Here is a 25,070-nt window from a genome sequence, read left to right on the forward strand (position 1 = left end):
CTGCCATGGCACTTGAGCTCCCAAATCCAACTGTGTGCCAGCTCCCCACACCAACACCGGGGGCTTCCACCCACCCCCCTCCAGCTTTATGCTGGGGGCCAGCTGGAGCCCCCGGCCCCTCACGGCACCTGCCACCAGAATGGGCCCATTCTGCAGGCAGGCGCCTCGTGCTGCTGGCACTGGATCCCTCAAAGGCTGGATTGTTCCAAGCAGAGCGGGAGCTTGGCCAGGCCCGGCACTGGCACTGTGAGGCATCATGGGGGGACGTGTGGCATCCGTGGCATGGTGGGGTCCCCACTGTCCTCACCAGTATGGGATTATGTGCTCTGCCAGTGGCTGGGTCCAGTGTGCCGGACATGTCCAGGAAAGTGGCTGCGGCTGCTTTGCCGGGATGAGGTGTGGGCACAGGCGGGTGCAGGGAGCTGGCAGGGTGGGTGCTGCTGAGGGCACGTGTCCCCATTACGCCAGACCCCGTGTCCCGTCCCCCCAGTGTCCTGCCCCAAATCTCACAGATCCTCCTCAAACCCCCTCCCCAAATCCCCCTTCCCTTCTCCCTATATCCACTCTCCCTGTAGCTGCTCCTCTTCCCCTCTCCCTATATCCCGTCCCCAGACCTTCTCCCCATTCTCTCCTTCCGATACCTCCATCCCAGACCCCTCTCCCCAGACCCTCTCCCACCCTCCTGCCCCCCTCCTCTCTCCTCCCTTCCTCGCCCTCTTGCCCCTGTCCCCCGCCCGCCAGGGGGCGCCCCCTCCCCCTCCTGCCCCCGCCCTCCCGCCCGCCAGGGGGCGCCCGCTCCCTCCCCTTCCCGTCGTGCCCCGCGCGGCTGAGGCGGGAACGCGGCGGCTCAAGATGGCGGCGGCCCTGGCGGCGCGGAGCTGCCTGGAGCTGAGCGCGGCCGGCCGGGCCCCGCCGCGACCCCCGCAGGAGCTGCTGTTCGTGCCCCCCGGCATCGCCCCGCTCCCTGCCGGACGCTACAGCGACAGCGCCGGCGGCTTCTGCTACCAGGAGAGCGCGCAGCTCGGGGCCGCCACCAGGAATCGCTGGGTGCGATGGTGAGTGCACGCCCCCGTCCGCCTCGCCGCGCTTAGACCCTTCTCAGCCACACCTCTCCCCTTCTCGTCCGTCTCCTGTCCCTCAGATACTGCTCATCCTCATCTCTGCTCTTCTCTCCTCTCTCAGACCCTCCTTGTCCCTACGTCTGCCCTTCTGTTCCCGCAGGAGCACGTCGGGGGACACGGTGGAGCTGGTGGAGGAGTCCCTGGACGTGAACCTGCTGAACAACGCGGTGCGGCTGCGGATCCAGGGCTGCCCGTTCCTGCCGGGCGGGATCCACCTGTGCGAGGTGCAGAGTCACCTGGTGGTGCTGCTGCTCACGGCACAGACGGTGCACCGGCTGCTGCTCCCGCACCCCTCCCGTCTCTACCGCAGCGTGAGTGCCGGGAACGCCGCCGGGGGCCGGGGCAGGCGACCCCGTCACCGCAGGGAGGGCTTGGGAGGGGGCAGGTGACCCAAGATACATCAGGAACAAGAGGGAAAATAGGAGATTTGGGGAATTTCGCCCTGTTTTGTTCAGGAACTGGCTGGGTCTCGCACCTGTGTCATGTGGACTGTGGTGACACTGGAGTTGAGCTGCTGCTGGGAATGAGCCTTGGCTTTTCCAGAGCTCTTCCTGGTTGGATTGTCTTTTTTTCCCCAGATGAGAAGGCTGCAGGCTGGTTTTGTCTGGATTGGAATCTATATTTCATGTGGAAGATGGATCCTAGCCAGACTGTATATCACATTTACCATTTTTCCACTGATGTGGGCTGGAACTGGATGGTTTTTAAGGTCCCTTCTGACCGAAACCATTCCAGGATTCCGTGATTCTCCCCATTTGCTCTGACTTTTCCTCTTACGCCTGCTTTTTGCCAAGATCCTCTACTCTCTTGGAGAGCTTCTCTCCTGCTTTTAGAGCTCGGGAGAGCTTTCCCAAGGGATGACCCTGTGCTGTGGCAGAACTGCTCTTCCTGGGTTTTGTCACCAGCGATTTTCTCTGAGCTATCCCAGAGATTTTTTACTGGAAAAATCCTTTTTATCGAGGAGACAGTTGCCATTTCATCAGCGTCTGGTGGGGTTTTTTTCTGTGCCTTAGATATGTGCGCTCAGGATTTGCTGTTTTACGGAATCCTCTAGGATCATGGAGTCCAGCCAATTCCCCAGCATTGCCAAGGCCACCCATGTCCCCAAGTGCCACATCCACACGGGATGGGAACTCCACCACTGGAGCCTGTTCCAATGCCTGATAACCCCTTCCATGAAGGAATTTTCCCTGATATCCAACCTAAACCTCCCCTGGCACAACTTGAGGCTGTTTTCTCCTGTTTCCCTTCAGGAGCTGATAACGGAGAGCCAAGTGCAGTCTGTGTTTACAGATATCAGCAAAATCCACATCAGGGATCCCTCCAATTACTACGTGATTCCCAGTGTGCCGGGGCTGGCTCCCAACTCCGTGGCCTCCGCAGCCTGGCTGAGCAGCGAGGGCGAGGCTCTCTTTGCCCTTCCCTCTGCCTCGGGAGGGATCTTTGTCCTCAAGCTGCCTCCTCCTGATGCTCCAGGTAAGGGTTGGGCACTGCAACCCCTCTCCCATCTTGGAATTTCACTTAATCTTCATTTTTTGATTTTCTTTTTGTTTTTGAAGGAAGTGTTTCTGTCGTGGAATTGAAGCAGAGCTCGGTGGTGCAGCGTTTCCTCACAGGCTGGATGCCAACTGCCATCAGGTGAATGCCTGGAGACGGATAAATGGAGTTAATTTTGGCTTTTGGATTCCCTCACCTGGAATTTTTAGCTCGAGTCACACAGGCACCTGTAAATACTCCACCCAAAAATGTTAATGGGGTCACAGGAGCTATCAGAATACAGAAGTTGGGAGCGGAATGCTGGATTAGCAGGGTCCTGCTGATTCCGTGTGTCTGTGAATATGTTCTCTAGTAATTGGCCTGCAAGGATTTGCCCAGGATGTGGCTCACAGCCAGCATGGATTAGGGATTACTCTGCCCTGGTGCTGAGGAGCCAGGCGCGTTCCTGACAGGCAGCGTTACGTGGGAATCACACGGATACTTCCTGGTGGATTGGGATCTTTAGGGTTGGGATTGTTAGGGTGGATTGTTTAGAGTGCACAGCCAAGTCCTAGGGCCTTTTCCTTGGAAGTGGGAGTGAGTCCCTTGATACCCTGAGTGACTTTGACCATCGGGGGGGTATTGCCTGGGGGCTGTCAGGATCCTTGCTTGTGGCTTCTTGGATCCTTGTCAGGGGCTGGCAGGATCTATGCTGGGGGCTGCTTGGGTCCATGTTTGGGGCTGCTCAGATCCTTTTTCCCTCTGGATCCTTCAGGTACATTCTGCAAGTACCACACTGGGGATGGAGAAGTGGGAAGGTGCTTCAGCTCCACCAAAGCAAGTGACGAACTGGATGTCACTGATGTGGTGGGATCCTCTGCTCTGTGGATGCTGAAACATTACCTTCTCCTGGTCTCACCCCACTTTATTTGGATTTGGTTTATTTGGATTTAAACACAATGGTGGAACCCCAGTGCCTTGGATCTGTGCACCTGCCTTGATTTTAGAATAATGAAGTCCTGGAATGGTTTGAGTTGGAAGGGGCCTTAAAGCTCATCCAGTCCCACCCCCTGCCTAGGGCCGGGACACCTTCCACTAGACCAGATTGCTCCAAGCCCTGTCCAGGCTGAGTTTGGACACTTCCAGGGATGGGGAATTTTCTTTGAAGGTGTTGATGTAACCTCTGGTTTTCCAGAGGCGATGGCGGCCCCTCGGATGTGCCTGTCAGCCTCTCCGTGCACTGTCTGGATCACGACGCCTTCCTCTTCGCCCTCTGCCAGGACCATAAGCTCCGGATGTGGTCCTACAAGGTGAGCAGAACCTGGGCTTGGGGGAGCAAAATGAAGCCCAAGGAATCACGTGTGAGTGCTTGGCATGGATCTATCTCCTGTTAAATTGTAGCTGTGGCTTCTTCACACTGGGATTTGGGACAACATGTGAGAACAGTTGTAGCATTTGTAGCAGCGTCTGGGAAGCAAGGGGTTTCCTGCCCAGCCTCGTTCCTGGGATAAGGGTTATTTCCAGACCTACTGGAGCGTTTGGGAAGGCAGGCAGGAGCGCTTTGAGGCTCAAGGAGCCATCCCAAATGGATTTTCTCTTGCTTTCAGCAGTAATGAAAGTGTCTTTGTCAACAAGAAGTTAATAAAAGCCTCTTGCTCCAGATATTGAGTGCTGGAGCTAATGGAGCAGCACGGCGCTTTCACGGCTCAGTGGCACTGGAATGTGCTGTGGGAGGGAAGGGAAGCTTTATCCTGCGTGCCTGGGCTCCGGCACTCCGTGGGATTGGTATGAAGGGGGCCCAGGTGAGCTGGGAGAAGCCAAGGATTCAGGTAGATGTATGGAGCCTTAATTTACATCCTTTGTGGAAAACTCTAGGCAGATGTCTGGAAGGGGAAGGAGAGGAGGGAGACAAACAGTTTCTCAATCCTCAGTCTTTCCTAAGCCGCTCTCCCGATACTTCTGTTGTTTGCAGGATCAGATGTGCCTGATGGTGGCGGATCTGCTGGAATTCATGCCGGTCAGCAGGGACCTGCGGCTGGCGGCCGGCACCGGGCACCGCCTGCGCCTGGCCTTCTCCCAGTCCCTGGGCCTTTACCTGGGAGTCTACATGCACGCTCCCAAGCGAGGGCAGGTATGGAGCCACAGGTGCTTCAGGCTGGAGGAAGAGGAGTCATTCCCCTAGGACTTGGGTTTGGAAGGCAAGAAATAGAGAAAAGTTTCACGTGTGACCTTCTGGAGGGATCAGTGCTTTCTAAATAAGCATTTTTCCCCTCAAGACACTGCGGGATATGTGTGCCTGAGCCCTGGGAGTGGAATTCCCTGTGTGACTAAGCTGATCCATGAGGGCTAGTTCACTTGTTTACCTCCTGTTCCAAAAGTGTGGACATGCCGTGGGAAAAGGAAAGGTCCAAGGGGAGCTAAAAGCACGGAAATGCTGATGGTGTGTTTACGCTGGGCTCCTGGGACCATGTGGATGCTTCTGCAATTTGGGGAGAACTTTTTGTGGAGAATGATAAATTTAGCAGGAGGGGAATGACAGCACAAACCAGGCTCATCTGTTGGACAGCTTATCTTGTTGTCCAGGGAATTCTCCCGCAGAGCAAGAGTGTGTAACGTGAGTCCTGCTGTCCCACGAGTGCTCTGCTCTGGGAAGAACACACAGAGCTGGGCCTGCAGCTGAGGAATTGGGGCTTTCCCGCCTTAGTCTCCTTCTTTTCCCACATCTTGTGGTCCCTGGCAGTGCCAGGTGTGGTGCTCTTACAGTTTTTCAGGTTTAGTGTTTGGAAAGAGCTGGGAGTCCTTTGGGTCCAGGCAGGGATGAGTGTCCTTGGGGAGGAGGGTGAAGCCAGGGTGTCAGTGGTGTGTTCAGCTCACCCCTCTTGTCTTCTGGGTTGCTACCCCTAACACCAGGCAGGGAGAGGGACTGGAATGATGAGATTCCCTGAGATGTGTTGGTTTAGTTCTTCAGGAAATGATTTATGAGGTGTGTTTGTAGTTTTGTGTCTTCCAGCTGGTGAGCACCGAGAGCAACCGCTACAGCCTTGACCACATCTCCTCCCTGTTCTCCTCACAGGTGAGAGCTGGTGCCTGGCCCCCAGGAGGGAAAGGCCTGGACTTTGAGATTTAAATCATAGAGTCATGGAATGGTTGGGTTGGAAGGGACCCCTTAAAGCTCATCTTGTTCCAACCTCCTGCCGTGGGCAGAGACATCTTCCACTAGACCAGGTTGCTCCAAGCCCTGTCCCACCTGGCCTTGGGACACTTTGAGGGATGGGGCAGCCACAGCTTCTTTGGGCAGCCTCAGCACCCTCACAGGGAAAAATTTCTTCCCAATATCCCATCTGAATCTCTTCTTTTTCAGTTTAGAGCCATTCCCACTTGTCCTGTCACTCCAAGCCCTTGTCCAAAGTCCCTCTTCATCTTTCTTGTAGGCTTCCTTCAGGTACTGGAAGGGGCAATTAGTTCACCCCAAAGCTTTCTCCTATTCAGGCTGAACAATTCCCAAAGCCTCTTAAATTCCACAAGGGAATGTTTTGCTGTTGTTAAGTATCCACCTTTCTCTGCTGTACTCTAATTTGGGGATAAGAAAGGAAATTGGCTCTTTCCCTCTTTCTTAGGAGACTCTGGTTGACTTTGCCTTAACCTCAGCCGAGATCTGGGCACTGTGGCACAACGAGGAGAACCAAACTGTTGTGAAATACATCAACTTTGAGCAGTGAGTTTTGGGCATGGATCACTGGGATAACTGCAGGAAAACCCTGACAGAGCTCCTCAACTTAGAGGTTTATACTCTAGCTGCCGGAACATGGAAAATATAAAAACCCAGGCAGCAGGAGTGCTGAAAGTGGAGTTTGAGCGTGGCAGAGGGAGCGTTGTGCTTCCCCACAGCTCCTTCAAAACAACCAGGTGGTCCCTTCCAGGAAAAAACGTGTTTTGGGGAGATGGTGATAGGAAAGGATCATCCCTGAATATAAAGCTGAGAGGGTAGGTTGGTGCAGAGTTGAACAGTGGATGAAAAATGCTGTGAGTGTGCAAATTTTGGGAGAAGAAGCTACTGTTCAGTCTGAGTTGCTTGTGAGCTTGTTGAATGGGGAGAACATTGATTAAAGTGAAAGATTCTAACCTGTTCCATCAGCTGATGGCTAGGAATGCCACAGTTAACCTCTCCTTCCCAAATCTGTCCCTTGTCACTGTGCAAACCTCCTGTTTCCTGACCCAGAGGGCTGGTTTTGCTGGTGAAAGCCACAGGTTTGGTTCAGGTGGATGCCAAGCTGATTCCAGGTTTGTTTCCTTCCAGGAATGTTGCAGGCCAGTGGAACCAGGTATTTGTGCAGCCGCTCCCTGAGGAGGAGGTGACGGTCCGACAGGATCAGGACCCCAGGGTGAGCCAGCCATAAAGCAGCACCAAAAAATAGAAGGGTCACTCAGGAGAGAAAATGGGAATAAACAAAGTCTGGAGTATGCAGGAGGCCTTTTTTGATCCCAGGTTGGAGCAGGGTGTGGCAGAAACACGGACCCAGGGGATGACGTTGAGAGTGGGAGGAAAGACCAGAAACAGCAGCTTAAATGTTCTCCTCATCCTTGAGCTTCCTTAAGTCATGATCTTTTTGCAGGAAACCTACCTGGAATATCTTTTCATGCCAGGCCGGTTCACTAATGCAGCTATCCAGAAGGCTTTGCAGGTAGGTGAGGAGGAATTTGGGATGCTCTCTGTTTGTCCTTTTCCTGGCTCTTTAGATGTGAGGCAGCAGGATTCCTTGGAGCTCTTGCCAGGCATGTTTTCATGGGGAATCCCTGGAGCGAGTTGGTGGCTGCTGGGCCGCGCTGCAGCCGCTGTGTGCCCACAGCCGGAGGCGGAACCTGGAATCCAGATGATTGGTTTTTTTCCCCCTTGGATAGCACAGCAAGTTGCTGAGCTTGTTTTTCATTCCTGCTGATTTAGCCAGGGGAATGGGGACTCAGCGCCCCGTGGTGCTGTTTGTCAGGATATGTCACGGAATCGTGGAATTATTAAGGTTGGAAAAGCTCTCTGAGATGGTGGAATACAACCGTTCCCTCCAGCACTGCCAAGGCCACCACTAAGCCGTGTCCCCGAGTGCCACGTCACATGGCTTTTAAATCCCTTGAGGTGTGGTGGCTGCACACTGCCATGCATCCATGTATCCCAAATTTAGCATCCAGACCTTTCTTTTAACACTTCCATCCCACAAAGTGCTGGCTTATGCTCTTGTCCTGCTTTACCTCACTCAGTGCTCCTTGAACCCTTGCCTTAAAATCCAAGTTTCCTGTGCTGCTTTGCAGATCTTTTCTCAAGGAACTGAGAGGCACATGGCTCTGACGTGGGATGAGTTAAGGAAAGAGGTCACTTTAGCTGTGGAAAACGAGGTGAGATGGATTTTCCTTCCAGGATATTGTGTTGTACATGGTGTGGTGATGTTTTAGGTGCCAAGTGATCTCAGGCCTTGGTTTATCCTTTTATTTCTCCAAAGGGAATGATGTGACTTTTTAAAAAGTACAAGTCTTCATCCTTCCTGCCTGGGATTTCCTTTCCCTCTTGGGTTTTTGGAATCCTTCTGGGTGTTGCACCTCTGCTCCCTGCGTGCACTTTGGTCACCCATCACACGCTGCGCAGGCCACCTCCCTGCAGAGCTGTTGCTCATCATTTTGGAAGAGAATCCAAAATACAGGGATTATCTTCCAAATAATCCAAATGACAATTATCAGGGGACCTACTTGAAGGATCTCTTTGTCCTTTTGGGTCTGAATTTCCCTCGTTTTATCCTGTTTGTCCTTATTTTACTCCACTATTCCTGATTCCTTTGTTTTGCCCCCGCTAGTTCCAGGGCAGTGTGACGGAATACGAGTGCTCCCCGGAGGAGTTTTGGCAGCTGCAGGTGGAATTCTGGTCCAAGTTCTATGCCTGCTGCCTGCAGTACCAGGAAGCTCTTTCCCGGCCCCTGGCCTTGCACCTGAACCCCTACACCAGCATGGTGTGCCTGCTGAAGAAGGTGAGGCTGGGTGGTGGTGAGATTCCCTGGACAAGTTTCTCCAGAGGATTTGGGAAGCTCAAGGATTTTCTCCTCACCTTTCAGGGCTCCATGTCCTTCCTCGTGCCCTGCTCCTTGGTGGATCATCTCTATCTCCTGTCCAATGAGCACCTCTTGACCGAGGACGATGCTGCCATCTTTGAAGGTGAGGAGACACGGAGTTTTTTCCCTCCTGTCAGGGGTGTGGGAGCTTCCATAGAGATCTCTTGAAGAGCTCCTGATCCACAGTTGCATGGAGATAGTTTTATTTTGGCTTTGCAGGGATACTTATTTTGTGAAACTTGCCATCATGCTCACACCAGCAATTAGAAAATAGTGTCAAGGCTGCCCATGGAATCATGGAATTGTTTGGGCTGGGAGAAATTCTTTCCCATGAGGGTAGTGAGGCCCTGGCACAGGTTGCCTAGAGAAGCTGTGGCTGCCCCTGGATCCCTGGAAGTGTCCAAGGCCAGATTGGACAGGGCTTGGAGCAACCTGGGGTAGTGGAAGGTGTCCCTGCCCTAGGCAGGGTGTGGGACTGAATGGGCTTTAAGGTCCCTTCCAACCCAAACCATTCCAGGATTTATGAAATGTTTTCACATCAGCTGTGGAAAGGGGCCATGCTGTTCCTTGTCTCCGGGAAGTGAATGCCAGAGTATGGAAAACATGTCATTAATATTGTCACCACAGTGCCCTCTGTGCTTTGCTGGCCTTGGAATGCCATTTCACTAGGAAAAAGGCTATGGAAAATGTTACCTAAGCTCCACTTTCATGCTTGAGTGATTTTTATATATTTTTATAAAGCGGGATCGTCATCTGTTTGGTTGAGCTTTTTGTGGAGCAGAGGGAAGGAAAGCTGGAGGCCTGGGCTAGATTTGGGAGCCCCAGCAGTTCCTGCCCTGGCTGTTTTAAACAGTCACTGTCTCAAAAGATGGGATTTAATTTAAAATCTCATCCATAAAGGATTGCAGAGCCGAGCTGAGCCATTTTCTCCAGGATATATTTTTTTGCACTAATTATTTCCTTTCAACCTGTGGCTGGAAAAGGTCCCCTGGAGCGAATTTAATTTTTTTATTGTTGCATCATTTTGCATTTTCCAAATAATGAAGCCCAAATCTTTCCCTTGTCAACTCCTGAGCTTCAGTTTAGCCTCATTGTTACTGGGGAAGGGTTTGGTGCAGGGAACTGGGACCAGTCTGCTGTTACTGATGATAGGAGCTGAACTAACTGGCTTTTGCATGGTCTTCCCACTTTCCCTTGAAAATCTCTTGGAAAATACACAGTTAGATTCTTTCATTGCAGATTTGGAGATGTCTCGTGATGTTGTCTGTCTTGTCCAGTGCCTTCGCCTGATCGGAGAATCAATTTCCATGGAAATGGCATTCATCATGGAAATGGCTTGCTCCCGCCTCCAGCCTCCAGAAAAGGCTGCAGAGCAGATCCTGGAGGACTTGATAGCTAGTGACACGTAAGGAGATGTGTTTTCCAGAAGCTTCTCAGGGTGGCTGAGCTGGGATTGTCCAGAGCTGTCCTTGCTTGACATCCAAGGGCATTTGAGATGTGTGGGCTCCTTGCCCCGTGCTGCAGGAGACTTTTCCAGGGATGAGGACCGTGGTTTGGTGTCACTAGCAGGGTCTTCCATCCAGAACCTAGAGAGCAGGAGAGGGACAAATTCCTGTTAGGCATGGAAAGAAGTGCCTGGAGACAGTAGGAAGAGGTCAGAGCCTTGATCAAACCGTGTGGTTCCTGTGCTAACCTGAAATCATTCCATCGTGGAATGCCAACTATCTGGCTGGTATTTCCTGATAGCCTGAGGGAGTGGAATAAATAGACTGGTCCCTGCAGGCGCTATAATAAAACTCACAAGCCAGCCAAGGATTCCAGTTAGGAATGTCCAGGCTGATCAGATACTGATCCGCAGTGGAACGGAGCGTAAGGGAGCCCTCTTCAGTTGGAACCTGAGGTTGCTGTTTGTGATGATGAGGATCTTTTTGATTTTGCAGGGAAAATGTGATGGAGGATATCCACAGCAAACTGCAGGAGATCAGGAACCCCATCCATGCCATCGGATTGCTCATCCGAGAGATGGACTATGAAACAGACGCTGACATGGAAAGAGGTGAAAGCTCTTCACCAGCTTCTGGGAAATGCTGGGAAGTGTTTTTATTCTGGGAATTGTTGCTGCCTGTGTGGCTCCTGTCTCACCTAGGCGGCTTTCCCCACAGCTCCTCACCTGGCGCTGCGCATGAGCCTGTCCCAGCTGTTCGGCAGCGGCACCGCGGCACACGTGGTGTGCGGAGGGGTGGCCAAGATCTGCACTGTCCGCTTCCTCCTCTGCCGGGACCTGCTCATCCTCCAGCAGCTCCTGCTGCGCCTCGGAGATCCTGTGAGTACAGCCCTGGCGCTACTGCCATGCTCCTGGGACTTGGGAATCCTGTGGGGTTCTGCTGGTGGTGCAGGGCGGAGCTCTGTCTCTTCCCACAAGGCTGTTGGAGTAGCCCGAGGCCTGGGCAGGTCCTGCTCTCTCCTCCAGCTGCTTTTGTCCTCCTAATCAAAGCAGCCTAATTCCCTTTATGCCACGCTGAGCATCCAGGAAGCCAATCTGTATTTGTGGGAGGAGGGCATGGATTCCAGCCTCCCATATGAATCAGCACATGCAACTCTCTCAGCTATCCCCCATCCTTCTCCCAGCACCGATTCTCTTGCAGCACACTCCAAGGCTGCAGTTTCAGCTCCTTGGAAGCTGCTCCAGCCAGAGCAAACAGTCCCCACTCTGGTAGCTGTGTTTGGGATGGTTGGATGGGCTGGTCTTGGTCTGTCCCATCAGGCCTGAGGCCACATGAGGCACGGTGCTGCTGCTTTGGATGGGCGCAGGTATGCGGAACAAGTCCCCAGGCAGGGATGGCCTTGTTTAAACCAATATTATTTACTTTAAAATAACCAGGAGTTTCCTGGTTGAAAATAAATCCCTTTTTCCTGGATAAGGTTGTCCTGGTAGTGTTTAAGGTGTGTTGCAAGGTGCCCTCTGGAGCTGGGCTCTCCCAGACCATGAGGCATGTGACCTGCTTTCCCACCTTGATGTACCTGTGTCCTTCAAAAGCTCGGATTGTTTCTTCTCCTGTGACTCCTGCTCTTTGCTGGAGCTTATGGAGACCCTGAAGTGATCTCTGCAGCAAAGCCATGATTTCAGTCTCTGGGATAACAATCCTGGAATGCTTTGGGTTGGAAGGGATCTTAAAGACTGGCATGAGCAGGGGCATTTTCCACTAGGCCAGGTTTCTCCAAGCACCTTCCAACCTGGCCTTGAACACTTCCAGAGGTGGGGCAAGAGTCCTGCTGTTTCCCTGGGAGGGCTGAGTTCCTGCCAGGCTGTTGAGCACCTTGGTGTTGGCAGGAGGGACGAGCTGGGCCTGATACAAACCTCTCTGGTTGCCCTTGTCCTGCCGCTGCTCCATGTGTCCCAAGCTCTGTGCTTTCCTTGCAGATGGTTTTGGGAGGGGGACAGCTCTTCCAGTCCCAGCAGGACCTGCTGCACCGCACCTCTCCCCTGCTGCTGTCCTACTTCCTGATCCGGTGGGCGAGCCAGTGCCTGGCCTCCGACGTCCCTGTGGACACGCTGTAAGTCTCTGCCCGGCCTGGCTTTGATTCCTCCTGAATCCACCTGAAATGCCCTTCCTGGTGTGGAAAGCGGGTGGTTACTGTGGGAATATCATTCCAGGAGCACTGGGGAGGATTTTTTTCCCCCTTCCATGTTCTGAGCTGACTCTGCCTTGTGCTAAATCTGCCCTGCGAGGCCTCACTGTTCTGTGCTTCGTGGGAGTTGAACAATGAGCACAATTAAAGCGGGAGGCGTTTTGTTGTCTCTTCACTGAGGGCTCCTTTCTTCCCTAGGGAATCTAATCTGCAGCATCTCTCAGTGTTGGAGTTAGCAGACACCACGGCTCTGACACCACACAGACTGGGTAAGGTGTCCACGGATCATCAACTCTCCCTTTCTGTTATTTAAGCCTGTCTCTGCCACCTGAGGGAAGTGCTTTATGCAGGGAGCTAATGGACTGTGTGGTTGAATGACCCTGATTTAAGTGGGGATGTTTGTCAGGCTGTCCACAAAAAAAAAAACAAACCAACCAACATCAAAGGATCTTGGAGGTTGGACTTGGATTTTACTCTCAGCCTGAGAAGGCTGGAAATGCCTCACTCAGCCAAAAGTTTTTCATTCTAACCCCGGTAGCATCAGCCAGACTCACCCCTCATGTACTTCACAGTGGCTATAGTAGCTCAGACCAGGTCTGTCACAGACTCCTGGAATGGTTTGGGTTGGAAGGACCTTAAAGCTCATCCAGTTCCACCCCCCTGCCATGGCAAGGGCACCTTCCACTAGCTGGCGTTGCTCAGAGCAACCTGCTCCATCCAACATGTCCTGCTCTCCAGCCTTTATGCTGCAGCAGCTCAGGGAAGCATTAAAATGTGGAAGTACTTGCTCAGAAGTGTTTAAAAACGTGGAAATACCTCCCCAAAACATTGCCGCTGATATTTGGTTCATATTTTTTAAGTTTTGCTGCAAAGATGTAAGTTTTGGGTTAGTTTTTTATTGGGAGAATATAAGGCAGCTTAATTAGGGAAATGTGGGCCTTGAAGTGGTTCCAGAGGGAGGAGGTGAACAGGGATGGGAAGGAAACATGCAGGTAAGAGCCTGCTGTGACTAGTCAGCACTTGGAGGCTGAGATACTTCAGAAGGAGCTGGGAAAATCTGGGACAAACAGGCAGCAGTGCCACGTGTGAGCTGGGAAAGAGCTTCCTCCATTTTCTGACATCAATGATCCTCAGAGCCTGAGCTCTCCCTGACCGAGAGTCTGGGTGCAGGAGGCAGCTGGAAATGTCAGGGAAGTTGAAAACATCCTTTGTGTGTGCCAGTGTCGTGGGTTATTTCTTGGCTGGCTTATGAGGAAAGTCCTGTTTGGCCACTGTTCTTTGGGGAAAAGTATGCAAAACGTAGGGAAGGAGGTGGCAGCTCGGGGAGAGGCACTGAGAACGGTCAATAAGGGGGGATTTTTGGGGTGCTGGAATGAGGAGGGAGGGATTGGAACAGCCAGCTCAGCACTCCCTCAGCTCTGTCGTGCTGGGAAGCTGCAGCTGGGCTGGGAATAACAAGTGGAGAGGGAGCAGAGCCTTTTTTTTGTGTGTTTTAATTGAGCTGTGGTTAATAGACACTGCAGGATAGGGCACTTTGATCTCCTGCTGCTCTCTCTGACTTAACCAGACGGCAGGAGAAATCCAAAACCAACAAATTGGAGTGTGGAACGTGCTTTTGGTTTGCCCTGACTTAATCTGTGCTGTTTGGGCTGATGAGCACAGCACAGGGTGGAAAACCTGGGATCTCTGCTGCAGGCCCTCTACTCACAGTTCCTTTAATTTGTACTTCTAGTATCCGGCCCTCAAACAATCGTGGAGCTCTTCTTTCAGGAAGTGGCCAGAAAACACATCATATCCCGACTCTTCCTGCAACCAAACACCTCTTTGGCTGAGACAAGTTTGAACTGGCCCCATCTCATCACCTCAATTGTGGCTGATTTTCTGCCTCTGCTGTATCCTTGGCTGTGAATCCATTGCCACTGAGCCTCCTGCTGTTCCAAAATGAGTTTTCCACCCCCAAATTTCCAAGACAAGCCTCCTGAAGGAGCGAGGTTGTTGGCATTAATGGGATTTGTGGGTATTTTAAGATTTCACAGATTTCATCCTGTTTAGGTGCACGATAAAGGATTTGAGTTTTTGACTTTAAGCCCCTGAGCTTTCACTACGTAACTTGGTGGGGTGGGATGCTGGGGGATTTGGAAGGGTAGCAGGGGTTGGGGATTAGATGTACTGGTGATTTTGTTCTAATATGGATAAATCTTATTACAGAATAATGACTTGTATAAAGAGCAGCTTAATCTTCTCTCTTTTCCCCCTATGAACGGAGTATGAGAGGCATGTTGGCTTCCAGACTAATTAGTTCTCCAAGCTCTCCAGACTGAATTCTCCTGTGTTCCTTAACCTCTGCTCAGATGGCCCAGCAATCCTGGCTTCCTCTTCCCAGAGTGCCTGATGGGGAGCTGTCAGTACACCCAGCTCCAGGTGAGTGCATCACGCCAGCCCTCTCACAGGTGCTGGAAAACTCCCCAAAACATCATCTTTCCAAGTGCTGGAGTTCTGCTTTCCTCTAGTCGTGGAATCCTGGAATGGTTCGGGTTGGAAGGGACTTCAGAGCTCATTCAGTTCCATCCCCTGCCATGGACAGGGACGCTGTCCACTAGACCAGCTTGCTCCAAGCCTTGTCCAGTCTGGCCTTGGACACATCCAGGGATGGGGCAGCCACAGCTTCTCTTGGCAACCTGTGCCAGGGCCTCCCCACCCTCATAGGGAAGAATTCCTTCCCAATATCCAATGTAAATCTCCCCTGTTTTAGTTTTAAAACCACCACCCCAAATCACTGCTCTCTGAGCTGAGACAATGCCACAGAGCATTTGATGGGGAGTGATGTGAGATCATGGAATCCCAGAATGGTTTGGGTTGGAAAGGACCTTAAAGCTCATCTCATTCCACTCCCCTGCCATGGGGGAATCGTCTTCTGAATTTTGTCTTTCATCTGTTTTCAAGAGCATCCAGATACTCAGGTTTATGCTATTCCCATTCCATGGAGGAGTTCATTCTCCCAGGGCTCGTCTGACCACGTGATGCTGCGCTCCTGAAACATCTTTGCAGAGCCTGTGTAAATATCCCAACAATCCTAGAGCTTGTTGGCTGCTGGTGTGCCCACAGCCTTTCCTGTACCACCTTTGCCCATGATTGCCCATGGGACCTGGGTTTAGAAGGATTCCTTCAGCCCAGAAAGGGCTCATCTATTTCTTCAACGTCCTTATTAGTAAAGAACAGTGTGAGAAACACCCGTCAACATTCCATCTCTGGCTGCTCCTGGCATCCCAGTAGCAGGGATGGTGAGCTGCTGATTTCCAGGCGTTTTAGACTGCTGTATTTCAGATCACTGTTCCTCCACCTCTCTCCCTGTGCTCTTGGCAGCTGGAGTTGCTTGTGCTCGAGTTCTGACCCACACAATTCCTTGTCTGCAGCTCCACGTGATGCTTCATCCTGTCTGGGCATTCCTGGAGGCACCAGGGCCAGGCAGGCTGTTAGTGACGACCTGTTTTTCAGCAGAACCTTTTATCCTCCCAGCCCCTCATACCTGGGGGCTGAATTGCTTCCTTTTGTGTTGCTGCTGAGAAGAATTGAGAGAAGAATTTCAATTCTTCAGAGGTTTTTAGCCAGGAAATGCCAAGATTGGAGCAGCATCGTTCTCCCTCCTGGCATACGTGCAGGCTTTGAATCTCCTCGCATTGCTTTCGCCTCGCTGGTGTCTCCTCCAGGCTTTTATCTCTGCAGAGCCCAGCTCCTCCTCCTCCCCACTGCCTTCTGTTCCTCTCCCTGATCCCAGTCGGTCACGGAAACTTGGATTAAGTGCCTTGACCCCAGGGAGATCACAGCAGCTTTGCTGTGAGCACGGTGACCCAAATTGTGGGTACGGGAAGCTCCTTGCAAGGAGCAGGTGGGCACGGGGACGGTCTGGTGGCAAAGCAGAGGCCTGGGACACAGGCCAAGCCTCTCTGTGTTGCTCACTGTGTGTGACAAGCTGGAGCAGGATTTATCCCTTGTAGCTGCTAATCCAGGCAGTGAATCCGGGCTCCGGGTGCGTCGCCACGTGGTTTTGAGAGGACTCATGGCCAGGAAAGGTGAGGCAAGAGGTGCTGGTGGTTTGTGCACCTGTAGAGGTGACTTGACTTCCAAGTCCTGGTTTCTCCTCCCAGTTCCTGCTGAGTCCCATGGCCCTGCTAGCAGGACATGGCTGCTTCTCCAAGGATGACGAGGATGCTCTGCTGGCACAGGCTCAGGCTGGGTCATCTCGCTTTATCTGTGCCCTCAGTGCCGTCGGCGCTCCTTCCCACATGCTGTAATCCATGTGCTTCCTTGGCTTCTGGCCCTCTCCTGCACAGGTATTCCCCTTCTAGCACCTGCCTTGCCGATTGTCCTGCAGCCTTCGCTCTGCCCTCCATGTTCTGTCCACATTTTCTCCCTGCAACAGGGTGTAGGAAGAATCCTGTCTGATTTTGGGGTGTGTTGGGAGCTGTTTCTGAGGTCCTTCATACAGATACTGGAGATGTTTAGAGCAGTTTTTTTCCCAGGGGCATGTGGGGGAGTATCTCCCCCTTACAGGGCTGGAGCAGCTCTGCTCTGGAGAACTGAGAGAGCTGGGAATGTTCAGCCTGGAGAAGAGAAGGCTCCAAGGTCTCCTGGGAGCCTCTTGCAGTGCCCAAAGGGGCTCCAAGAGAGCTGGAGAGGGGCTTTGAACAAGGACCTAGACTGACAGGACAAGGGGGAATGGCTTCATACTGACAGAGGGCAGGAGTAGATGGAATGTTGGGAAGAAATTCTTCCCTGTATGGGTGGTGAGGCCCTGGCACAGGTTGCCCAGATAAGCTGTGGCTGCCCCATCCCTGGAAGTGTCCAAGGCCAAGCTGGACATGGCCTAGAGCAACCTGGGGTAGTGGAAGGTGTCCCTGCCTTTCACAGGGACATGGGTCTGGATGAGCTTTAAGGGGTCCCTTCCAATCCAAAGCATTCCAGGATTGTATGATCAGTGCATCCAAGGGACTTTGGGGCTGGAAAGACCAGCCTCCAAGCTGGAGAAGCAGGATTTGTCTGAGCACAGCAGCTAAAGGGGCCACCAAAAACTTGGCTGGTCCTGGGTGCCTGCAGATTACACGTGAGCACTGACCTGAATCCAAACTCCCATTCCTTCTCTCCCGTAGGAATACATCCGCCTGCTGCAGCCATGGTGCCACGTGAACATGGGCTCCTGCTGCTTCATGATGGGCAGGTGTTACCTCGTCATGGGTGAAGGGCACAAGGTGAGGCCTTCCCCTCATCTCCTTCTTGGGGTCTGGGACCTTTTCCCTTGGGAGGGAGGAGGTGCACAGGAGGCATCCTTCCCAAGCTCTGCCTCCTTTGGGAAAGGATGGGATTGGAGCGGCATGGTGGGACCTACGTTTGGGGAAGATCTCACGAGCTTGGGACAGGCCCACCTGTCCCCTCACCTGTACATCAGGTGGATCAGTCACATGAGGGGACAGCGAGCTGATTCCAGGTCTGCTTCCAGGCTTTGGATTGCTTCTGCCAAGCTGCCTCTGAGGTGGGAAGAGAGGAGTTCCTGGACAGGCTGATCCAGCCTGAGGAGGGCGAGGTGGTCTCCACACCACGGCTGCAGTACTATAACAAGGTATGGTCCTAAGCAGGTAAACTGACACCAAGTCCTTCCACACTTGAGAGGGAGTTCCTGCAAATCCCTGGCTTTGGGGGAAGTGACTTGAGCCTCAGAAGACTAGTTTTTGGAATGTGAAACATCTGTATTTTGTTCACTTTGTTTGGGGGTAATGAGAAGCTGAGTATGTGAAATTTAGGTACTTTCCACCTACTGGTTTCCTAATAGCCAAGGAGTTTGTTATCCAGCAGAAAAAGGCAGGATGAGATCCAGCTGCTGGAAGCAGAAGCCAGACATGTCCAGGCTTGATGTAAGATGCTGCCTAAGGGGAAGGTTATTAAGCTCTGAGGCACATGAGAACGAATATGTTTAAATTGAGATAGGATCTTTCTTCTACATAATGCCATGGTTCAGGCAGGCTGCGAGCCTGGAGCTGGGCTCTTGGTGAGGAATTCCCTGGGTTTAGGATCCAGAAAACTAATCATCAATGCTGAAATGGTTCAAAAATCCCCCATGCACAGAGGTGAATCCTCCACAGAAGCCATAACCTGGTCCTGTTGTGCTGGGATTTCATCCAGATCCTTGTGGCTTACCTAAATCTTCCCTTTTTAAGTCTAATCCCTTAAAAATCTTTAGGGGTAGGAGCAGCTCCTAAAAAAATACCAACAAAAAAACGTCCTTGCCAACTCTTTACTGGAGTATTTCCTCCCCCCAGGTCCTTCGCTTGTTGGAGATGCTGGGTTTGCCAGAGCTGGTCATTGAACTGGCCACCCTGGCCATCATGGAATCAGCAGATGACTGGAGAAGCCAGGTACAGCCGCTTCTTTCCCAGCAAGCTGTTTCTTCAGGAACCTCTTCCACAGGAATTTCTTGCTGGTTTTCTAACTGGTTTGTGCTGTTTTCAGGCTACTTTGAGGACCTGCATCTTCAAACATCACTTGGATTTGGGGCACAATAGCGAAGCCTATGTAGCCTTAACGCAAAACCCAGATCCAGGCAGGTAGGTGACGGGCTTATGTCTTTGTTGGAGCTCCATGATCCCATTTTTCCATGAAACTGAGAGGAAAATGACACTTTAGGGGAGGGCACAGTTGCTGTGTTAAGTTAATGTGTAGAGGTGGGTTTAAAAATGTAGAGTTCATTTTTGGATGTTCATCTGAAGGACACCTGGGATTGGCACCCTCTCAAAAGAGGAAAATGGGAGGGAAAAAAAACAGGGAAGAGGCTGAAGGATCATGTGTAGTATCCTATGTTTAAAAGCTTTAGGAGCCACGTTGATTTAGTTTAATAAAGAAAAGATTTGATGTTGAGTTTTCAGTTTGGGAAGTGAACTGGGTAGAGGAAGCTTTATCCTAGCAGAGAAAAATGCTGAAATAACAGGGGAGAAAGAGGAATGCTTTTCAACTGATTGAGGGAGGGAGACTGCCCTCCTGCGAGGCCTTTCCAGAGGGTCTCTGTTTCCAGCACAGGAGAAACTTGAAGGTTTAAGTTGGTTCTAAGCCAGGAAAAAGCCTGCGGAGCTCATCCGGAAGCAGGAGCTTGTCACAAAGTGTTTGTTCGTGGCTTAAATCCCGCGTTTGTTCCTGCTCCTGGGTTTATTCCTGCTCCTCCAAAGGGTTGTGCTTCCCTCTGCAGGCAGCTGGACTGCTTACGCCAGCTAGTGGTGGTTCTCTGCGAGCGATCCCAGCTCCAGGACCTGGTAGAATTCCCTTACGTGAACCTGCACAATGAGGTAATCCTGCACTGGGATCATGGCCTGGGGGGGGCACAACCTTCCCTTTAAAGGGATTATGGACCCACTGGAGCCTCGGTATGCTGCAGGTCGTTGGGATCATCGAGTCCCATGCTCGGGCCGTGGATCTGATGACTCACAACTACTACGAGCTGCTCTACGCCTTCCACGTGTACCGGCACAACTACCGGAAAGGTAAAGCTTGGGGTGGCACCTAGGACCTGCCCACCCACCTGGGACACCCCTTCCCTGCCCCTGCCAGGTGTGTGGCCTTGCCAGGCTGTTGGCTGATGCACTTTTCCCTGTTCCCAGCTGGAACAGTGATGTTTGAGTACGGCATGCGGCTGGGCAGGGAGGTGCGGACGCTCCGAGGGCTCCAGAAACAGGGAAATTGTTTCCTGGCTGCCATTAACTGCCTGCGGTTGATCCGCCCGGAGTACGCCTGGATAGTGCAGCCGGCCTCTGGAGCTGTGGTAGGAATGCTGAGCTTCCAAAATGCTTTCTGATGGGAACAGAGGCATTGGACTTCTTAATCTGCTGCTCTTGGCCAACTGTCTTGCCCTGCTCATCAACCCTATCTATCGCCCTTGTGCCATTCCCCACTTTTTGGGGCGGGGGGGGGAAGCAGGAAAACTTTTGGGATTTGGCTGGTGGATAGATATGGGAATATATCACCTTGTGTTGAAGACAGCAAATGTGTTGGGGAGTGTGAACAGCTGGAATACCAGTCCAGAGGAGAATTAGCATAACAGGGGTTGTGTTTCAAATCCCAGTCAGGACTCGGGGGGTGGTGGCTGCAGCCTGGTCACCTGATCGTGATGCTCCTGATAGCCAGGGATAAAGTAACCTGAGTTCCCAAGGGACTGCACGGCTTCTGTGGTCCAAATCAAGGCTTGAAATGGAGAGCTCTCGTTGGGACTTATCCTATCAGTGATTTATCTTCCAGAAACCAAGTGGGTATAAATCCTCTTTCTGATTTTTCCTGCAAGTACGAGCGCCCAGGAGCGTCCCCGAAGAGAAGCCACGATGGGGAGTGCATGGCTGTTCCCAGTAAGTGTCCAGTCATGGTCCTTCCCATGCCTCTGGAGATTCCACAGCCTGTCTGCAGCTCCCATGTAAGCTGGGAGATGGCTCAGGGCAGTTCCTGCCTCCACCAGATCAATAACTTGTGGGATTTTAAGGTCATTAACTCTCCCAGTGTCTCCCAGTTGCAACATGCTGCCACTATTCCCCAAGGAATACAGCAATTTCCCCAAGGGAACAGCTATTCCCCAAGGAGCTCCTGTGCCTGCTCCTAACAGCTTGATGCCTTGACAGCACTTTTTTTCAGTGGAAGTAACTTGTAATTTAAAACCAGCTTTTTGAGGCAATTTTTAATTGTTCAAGGCTGCTTGTGCCCTTGGAAATCCTGTCAGGAATAAGCTCTGCTGGTGTTTGCCACAGCCCAGGATGTGGGATCAGGTTATCCTCAGCGTTCCAGTAGGAAAATTTAAGGTCAGGTATTTTTAAACCTGCTTTTTCTGAAGAGTTTTTTTTGTGGCATGTGCCTGGCAGGCAAAGCAGCAGCTGTTCCCAAATATTATCTAACATCTGGAGGAGGAGGAACGGGAGGATGGTATCAAGGACATAAGCACAGTCCAGGGAGCAGGGAAGGGTCAGCAAATCCTGATCATTCCTTTGGTGCTTTTTGGGCTACAAATCCTCTTAGGATGGGAGAGGGGTGTGGAGATGCTTTTACAAGGGCTCCAGGGAGACCTCGGAGCCTCTTCAGTGTCTAAAGGGGCTCCAAGAGAGCTGGAGAGGGGCCTTGGACAAGGGATGGAGTGCCAGGACAAGCGGGAATGGCTTCACACTGGCAGAGGGCAGGAGTAGATGGAATGTTGGGAAGAAATTCTTCCCTGTGAGGGTGGGGAGGCCCTGGCACAGGTTGCCCAGAGAAGCTGTGGCTGCCCCATCCCTGGCAGTGTCCAAGGTCAGGTTGGATGGGGCTTGGAGCAACCTGGTCTAGTGGACACTGTCCCTGCCCATGGAAGTGGATGAGTTTCCCTTCCAGCCCAAACCATTCTGTGATTCCATGACATTCTGCATAGTGCCCAAAGAGCTGTTTTTGAAATACTGAGAGCCCAGTATCCATCTGTTCCAGCCACTCGCCAGATCGAGATCCTGGAGCTGGAGGATTTGGAGAGAGAATGTCTGCTGGCGCGGATCCGGCTGACCCTCGTGGAACACGACGTGTCAGCAGCAGCTGTGGCAGGTGAGGGCGGTTCAGCCACTCTGTCCTGCCCCAGACGCAAACCCAGAAGCCGCCAGGGACCTTCAAATTCCCATCCCTGCCATGAAATCCAGCCACCGACTTCAGCAGGTTCTGAGATGCACATCAGGAGAACCAATTTCAAGTTTTCCACCTTTTTTTGGCTTTTCCAAGGTGTGGTGGTCTGCAGTGGGGGTGGGATGAGCTTCTGAGCTTGGACAAAAGAAAGCATTTTGGAAATCGTGGAAGCATAGAATTATTAAGGTTGGGAAAAGACCTCCAAGATCATCAAATCCAACCTTTCTAATGGATGAATAATTTATTTTCCTGGACAATCCTGCTTCATGGAACGATGTTAAAAAGCTGTCAAAGTTGTTTCGTTTTGGGGAGGAGGAAGGGACAGCTCTTCCTCCTGGAGCCTTTTAGTATCTCTGGTACAAGTTACACAATACATCCACATCTTTCCCCTCTAAATGTCAGGAGGAGGTGACTTCCCAGCGAGGGATTGCAGGGAAAGGATGGAACAGCTGCTTTGAGGGCAGAGTGCCGACGCAGGGAGCCAAGTGCCACAGTTTCTGTGCTGGCAGAGCTGAGCTGATGCCTTGTTTGCTTGGATACAGACCTGTGATGATGCTGTCCCCTCCCTAACCTCAATGATCTTGGGGATCTTTTTCCAACCTTAACAATTGCGTGATTCTGAACAGTAGCAGCATTTGCCTATCATGTACTGCTACCTGTGTTCCTCTCCAGTCTCTCTCCGGCTGGTGCCCCATCAGGGACAGCTCTGTGGGTCACAGCTGCTCTGTCCAGTCCCTTCAGGGATAACTCCTGGGCTCATGAGATGCTCCGGAGGCCAGGAGAGCCTCCAGCCGTGGACTGAGGAGTACTGCTGCGGGGTGTTGGAGGCTGTTGGCGCCCTGCTGCTGCATCTCTCAATGAGTAACACAGGGCGACGCCCCAGTGAGCACTGGGCTGTTACTGGGAGAGGCTTTACCTGCTCTTCATCTCCTTCAGGAAACTCCACGCCCGAGGAAACGGTGTCTCTGCTGGTTCGGGCCGGGCTCTTCGATTCGGCCATCACCCTGTGCCAAACCTTCAAGCTGCCTTTGACACCCATCTTTGAGGGCCTCACCTTCAAGTACGTCTGGGTGCCCTCCCACCTCAGGGGACACAGGGCTGGAGGGATGCAGGGGCTCCGGGGTGGAACTTGCCCAAGAGCCTCCTTTTCATGCCGGTCCAGCCAGGCTGTTCCTTGGGAATAGTCCTACAAGGAGTGGCTTTGATGCTGGTGGGAAGGGGCTGGGCTCTTGAGGGACCCACCTTCCCATGGCTTTTGGTCGTGCAGGTGCATCAAGCTCCAGCTGGGAGGGGAAGCAGCGCAGGCAAAGGCCTGGGACTGGCTGGCAGCCAACCAGCTCTCAGCCCTGGTCACCACCAAGGAGTCCAGGTAAGTCTATCTCCACAGTTCAGGAGCAGGAGAAACTGGAGACAGGAGCTCTGTGGGAATCCAGAGGGTCACAGGTCCTTAAAACACCTAAGGCCAGAGCTGTAGACCTGGGATGTGGGGAGAGCTGTGCTTCCACCCTGTCCCCACGTCACCGTGGCCTCACAGACAGGGACAGGAGCTGCTGGCACGTGTTCTATGGGGAATCGTTTACTCGCAGTGCCACAGATGAAGCCTGGAGGCTGCTGTCATCCTACTTGGAGCGTTACCCATCCCAGAACAGCCTGTACCATCGCTGCGTCATCAACAAGCTCCTGGCACACGGGATACCTCTGCCCAACTGGCTCATTAACAGCTACAAGGTGAGAACAGGGAGACAGCTGTCCTCAAAACCACCAAAATTCCGTCTGTCCCAGAGCTGCCAGATCACCCTCACTCCAATGGACACCTGCCAGCTGCTCCATGCCCAGTACCAAGGCTCAGAGCAGGTTCCTCTCAGCATGGTCCCAGTCCTGGTCATGTTCCCTCTTCATCCTGGCTGAATTTCCCTCTTTCTGGCAGGAAGTGGATGCTGCCGAGCTGCTGCGCCTATACCTGAACTACGATCTGCTGGAGGAGGCCGTGGATTTGGTCCTGGAGTATGTGGATGCTGTGCTGGGCAAAGGGCACAAGTATTTTGGGATTGAGGTGAGCTCACCTGGCATTGGGATGTGGCAGAATGTTCCTTGGGGACATGATGTGAGGGTTCCTGTCCCTTCCAGGTCCCTCTGTCCCCAACGTCCCCCACGATGTGGCTTCCCTACACTGCCATTGACCAGCTGCTGCAGGCGCTGCGGGAGAGCAGCGCAAGCGAGAACAGCGTTGTGGTGGGTACCGAGCTCCCAAACACCGGGGACAGGGTGGGATGGGCAGTGGGATGGGATGGGATCCCTCACGACTCCTGCCTCTCCCAGCTCTATGAGAAGCTGAATGACAGGATGGAGGACTACCAGCAGAAGGTCAGCGTGGCCACCATGGAGCACCTGCACTGCCGGCCCTAGTCCAGGTGACATCCCCTGGAGCGTCACTATGCCACCCTGCGGTGCTGATTTTGCCATAAGGAGCTGGTTTGGGGAGATGGAGTGCCCGATGGGTGTGTCCCCTCACTGTCCCTTTTGCCAGCAGTGGGTGAGCAACAGAGCTGGGGCATGTGGCCATGGCACCCCCTTGCTCTCCGCCTCCTCCAGACGTGGAACTGTTGAGAATTTCTTTTATTTATTGGTATGTTTTTTTGATCAACTTTAATAAAATGGAAGCGTTATTTGCAGTGTGCATAAGGATATGGTGGGAAAAGCAGGGACTGTGGGGCTCCTCTCCCAGGATCATCCCCATACCGCCCTTGCCCTAGGGCTGGGATATAGGGTAGGATGGAGCTGTAGGGGGAAGGATGGAGCTATATCCCCAATGGATATAGCTCAAGTGTGAGGTTCAGGGGCAGAGGGTATAGGATAATAAGGGGCTATGGCCCCCAGGAAGAACTATAGGATCGTGCTGTAGCGTAGCATGGGACAACAACCCTGGAGGGCAGCACAGGGCTGCAGGGCAGGACGGGGCTCTGGGATAGGATGGGGTTCTAGGATCAAGGGGCAGGACCATGCTATAGGGGAGGACGGAGCCGCAGGTCCGCACGGCGCCGTCACCTCTTGCTCGTCCCCATCCATAGGGAGCGCGCGCCCGCGGTCCCGCTCCTGG

General features: G+C 52.7%; 1 protein-coding gene across 1 annotated transcript; it reads left to right on the forward strand.

Moving 5' to 3' along the window:
• Positions 1 to 845: 845 nt before the first annotated feature.
• On the forward strand, positions 846 to 24,639 carry NUP160 (nucleoporin 160). Its single transcript, XM_039552016.1, has 35 exons — positions 846 to 1,055; positions 1,222 to 1,432; positions 2,375 to 2,597; positions 2,681 to 2,759; positions 3,793 to 3,907; positions 4,570 to 4,728; positions 5,593 to 5,670; positions 6,215 to 6,312; positions 6,895 to 6,979; positions 7,211 to 7,279; positions 7,899 to 7,982; positions 8,435 to 8,605; positions 8,690 to 8,789; positions 9,926 to 10,091; positions 10,627 to 10,742; positions 10,849 to 11,009; positions 12,108 to 12,241; positions 12,515 to 12,585; positions 14,049 to 14,208; positions 14,668 to 14,737; positions 17,464 to 17,562; positions 17,811 to 17,930; positions 18,628 to 18,723; positions 18,818 to 18,912; positions 19,548 to 19,644; positions 19,734 to 19,839; positions 19,957 to 20,117; positions 20,634 to 20,694; positions 21,788 to 21,898; positions 22,910 to 23,033; positions 23,241 to 23,342; positions 23,560 to 23,701; positions 23,901 to 24,026; positions 24,101 to 24,205; positions 24,293 to 24,639. The coding sequence occupies exons 1-35, from the start codon at positions 853 to 855 to the stop codon at positions 24,377 to 24,379; spliced, it is 4,185 nt and encodes a 1,394-aa protein (XP_039407950.1). The 5' UTR covers positions 846 to 852; the 3' UTR covers positions 24,380 to 24,639.
• Positions 24,640 to 25,070: the final 431 nt, after the last annotated feature.

This window comes from Corvus cornix, chromosome 5 (genome assembly GCF_000738735.6).
Source record: "Corvus cornix cornix isolate S_Up_H32 chromosome 5, ASM73873v5, whole genome shotgun sequence".
Taxonomy (NCBI): domain Eukaryota; kingdom Metazoa; phylum Chordata; class Aves; order Passeriformes; family Corvidae; genus Corvus; species Corvus cornix.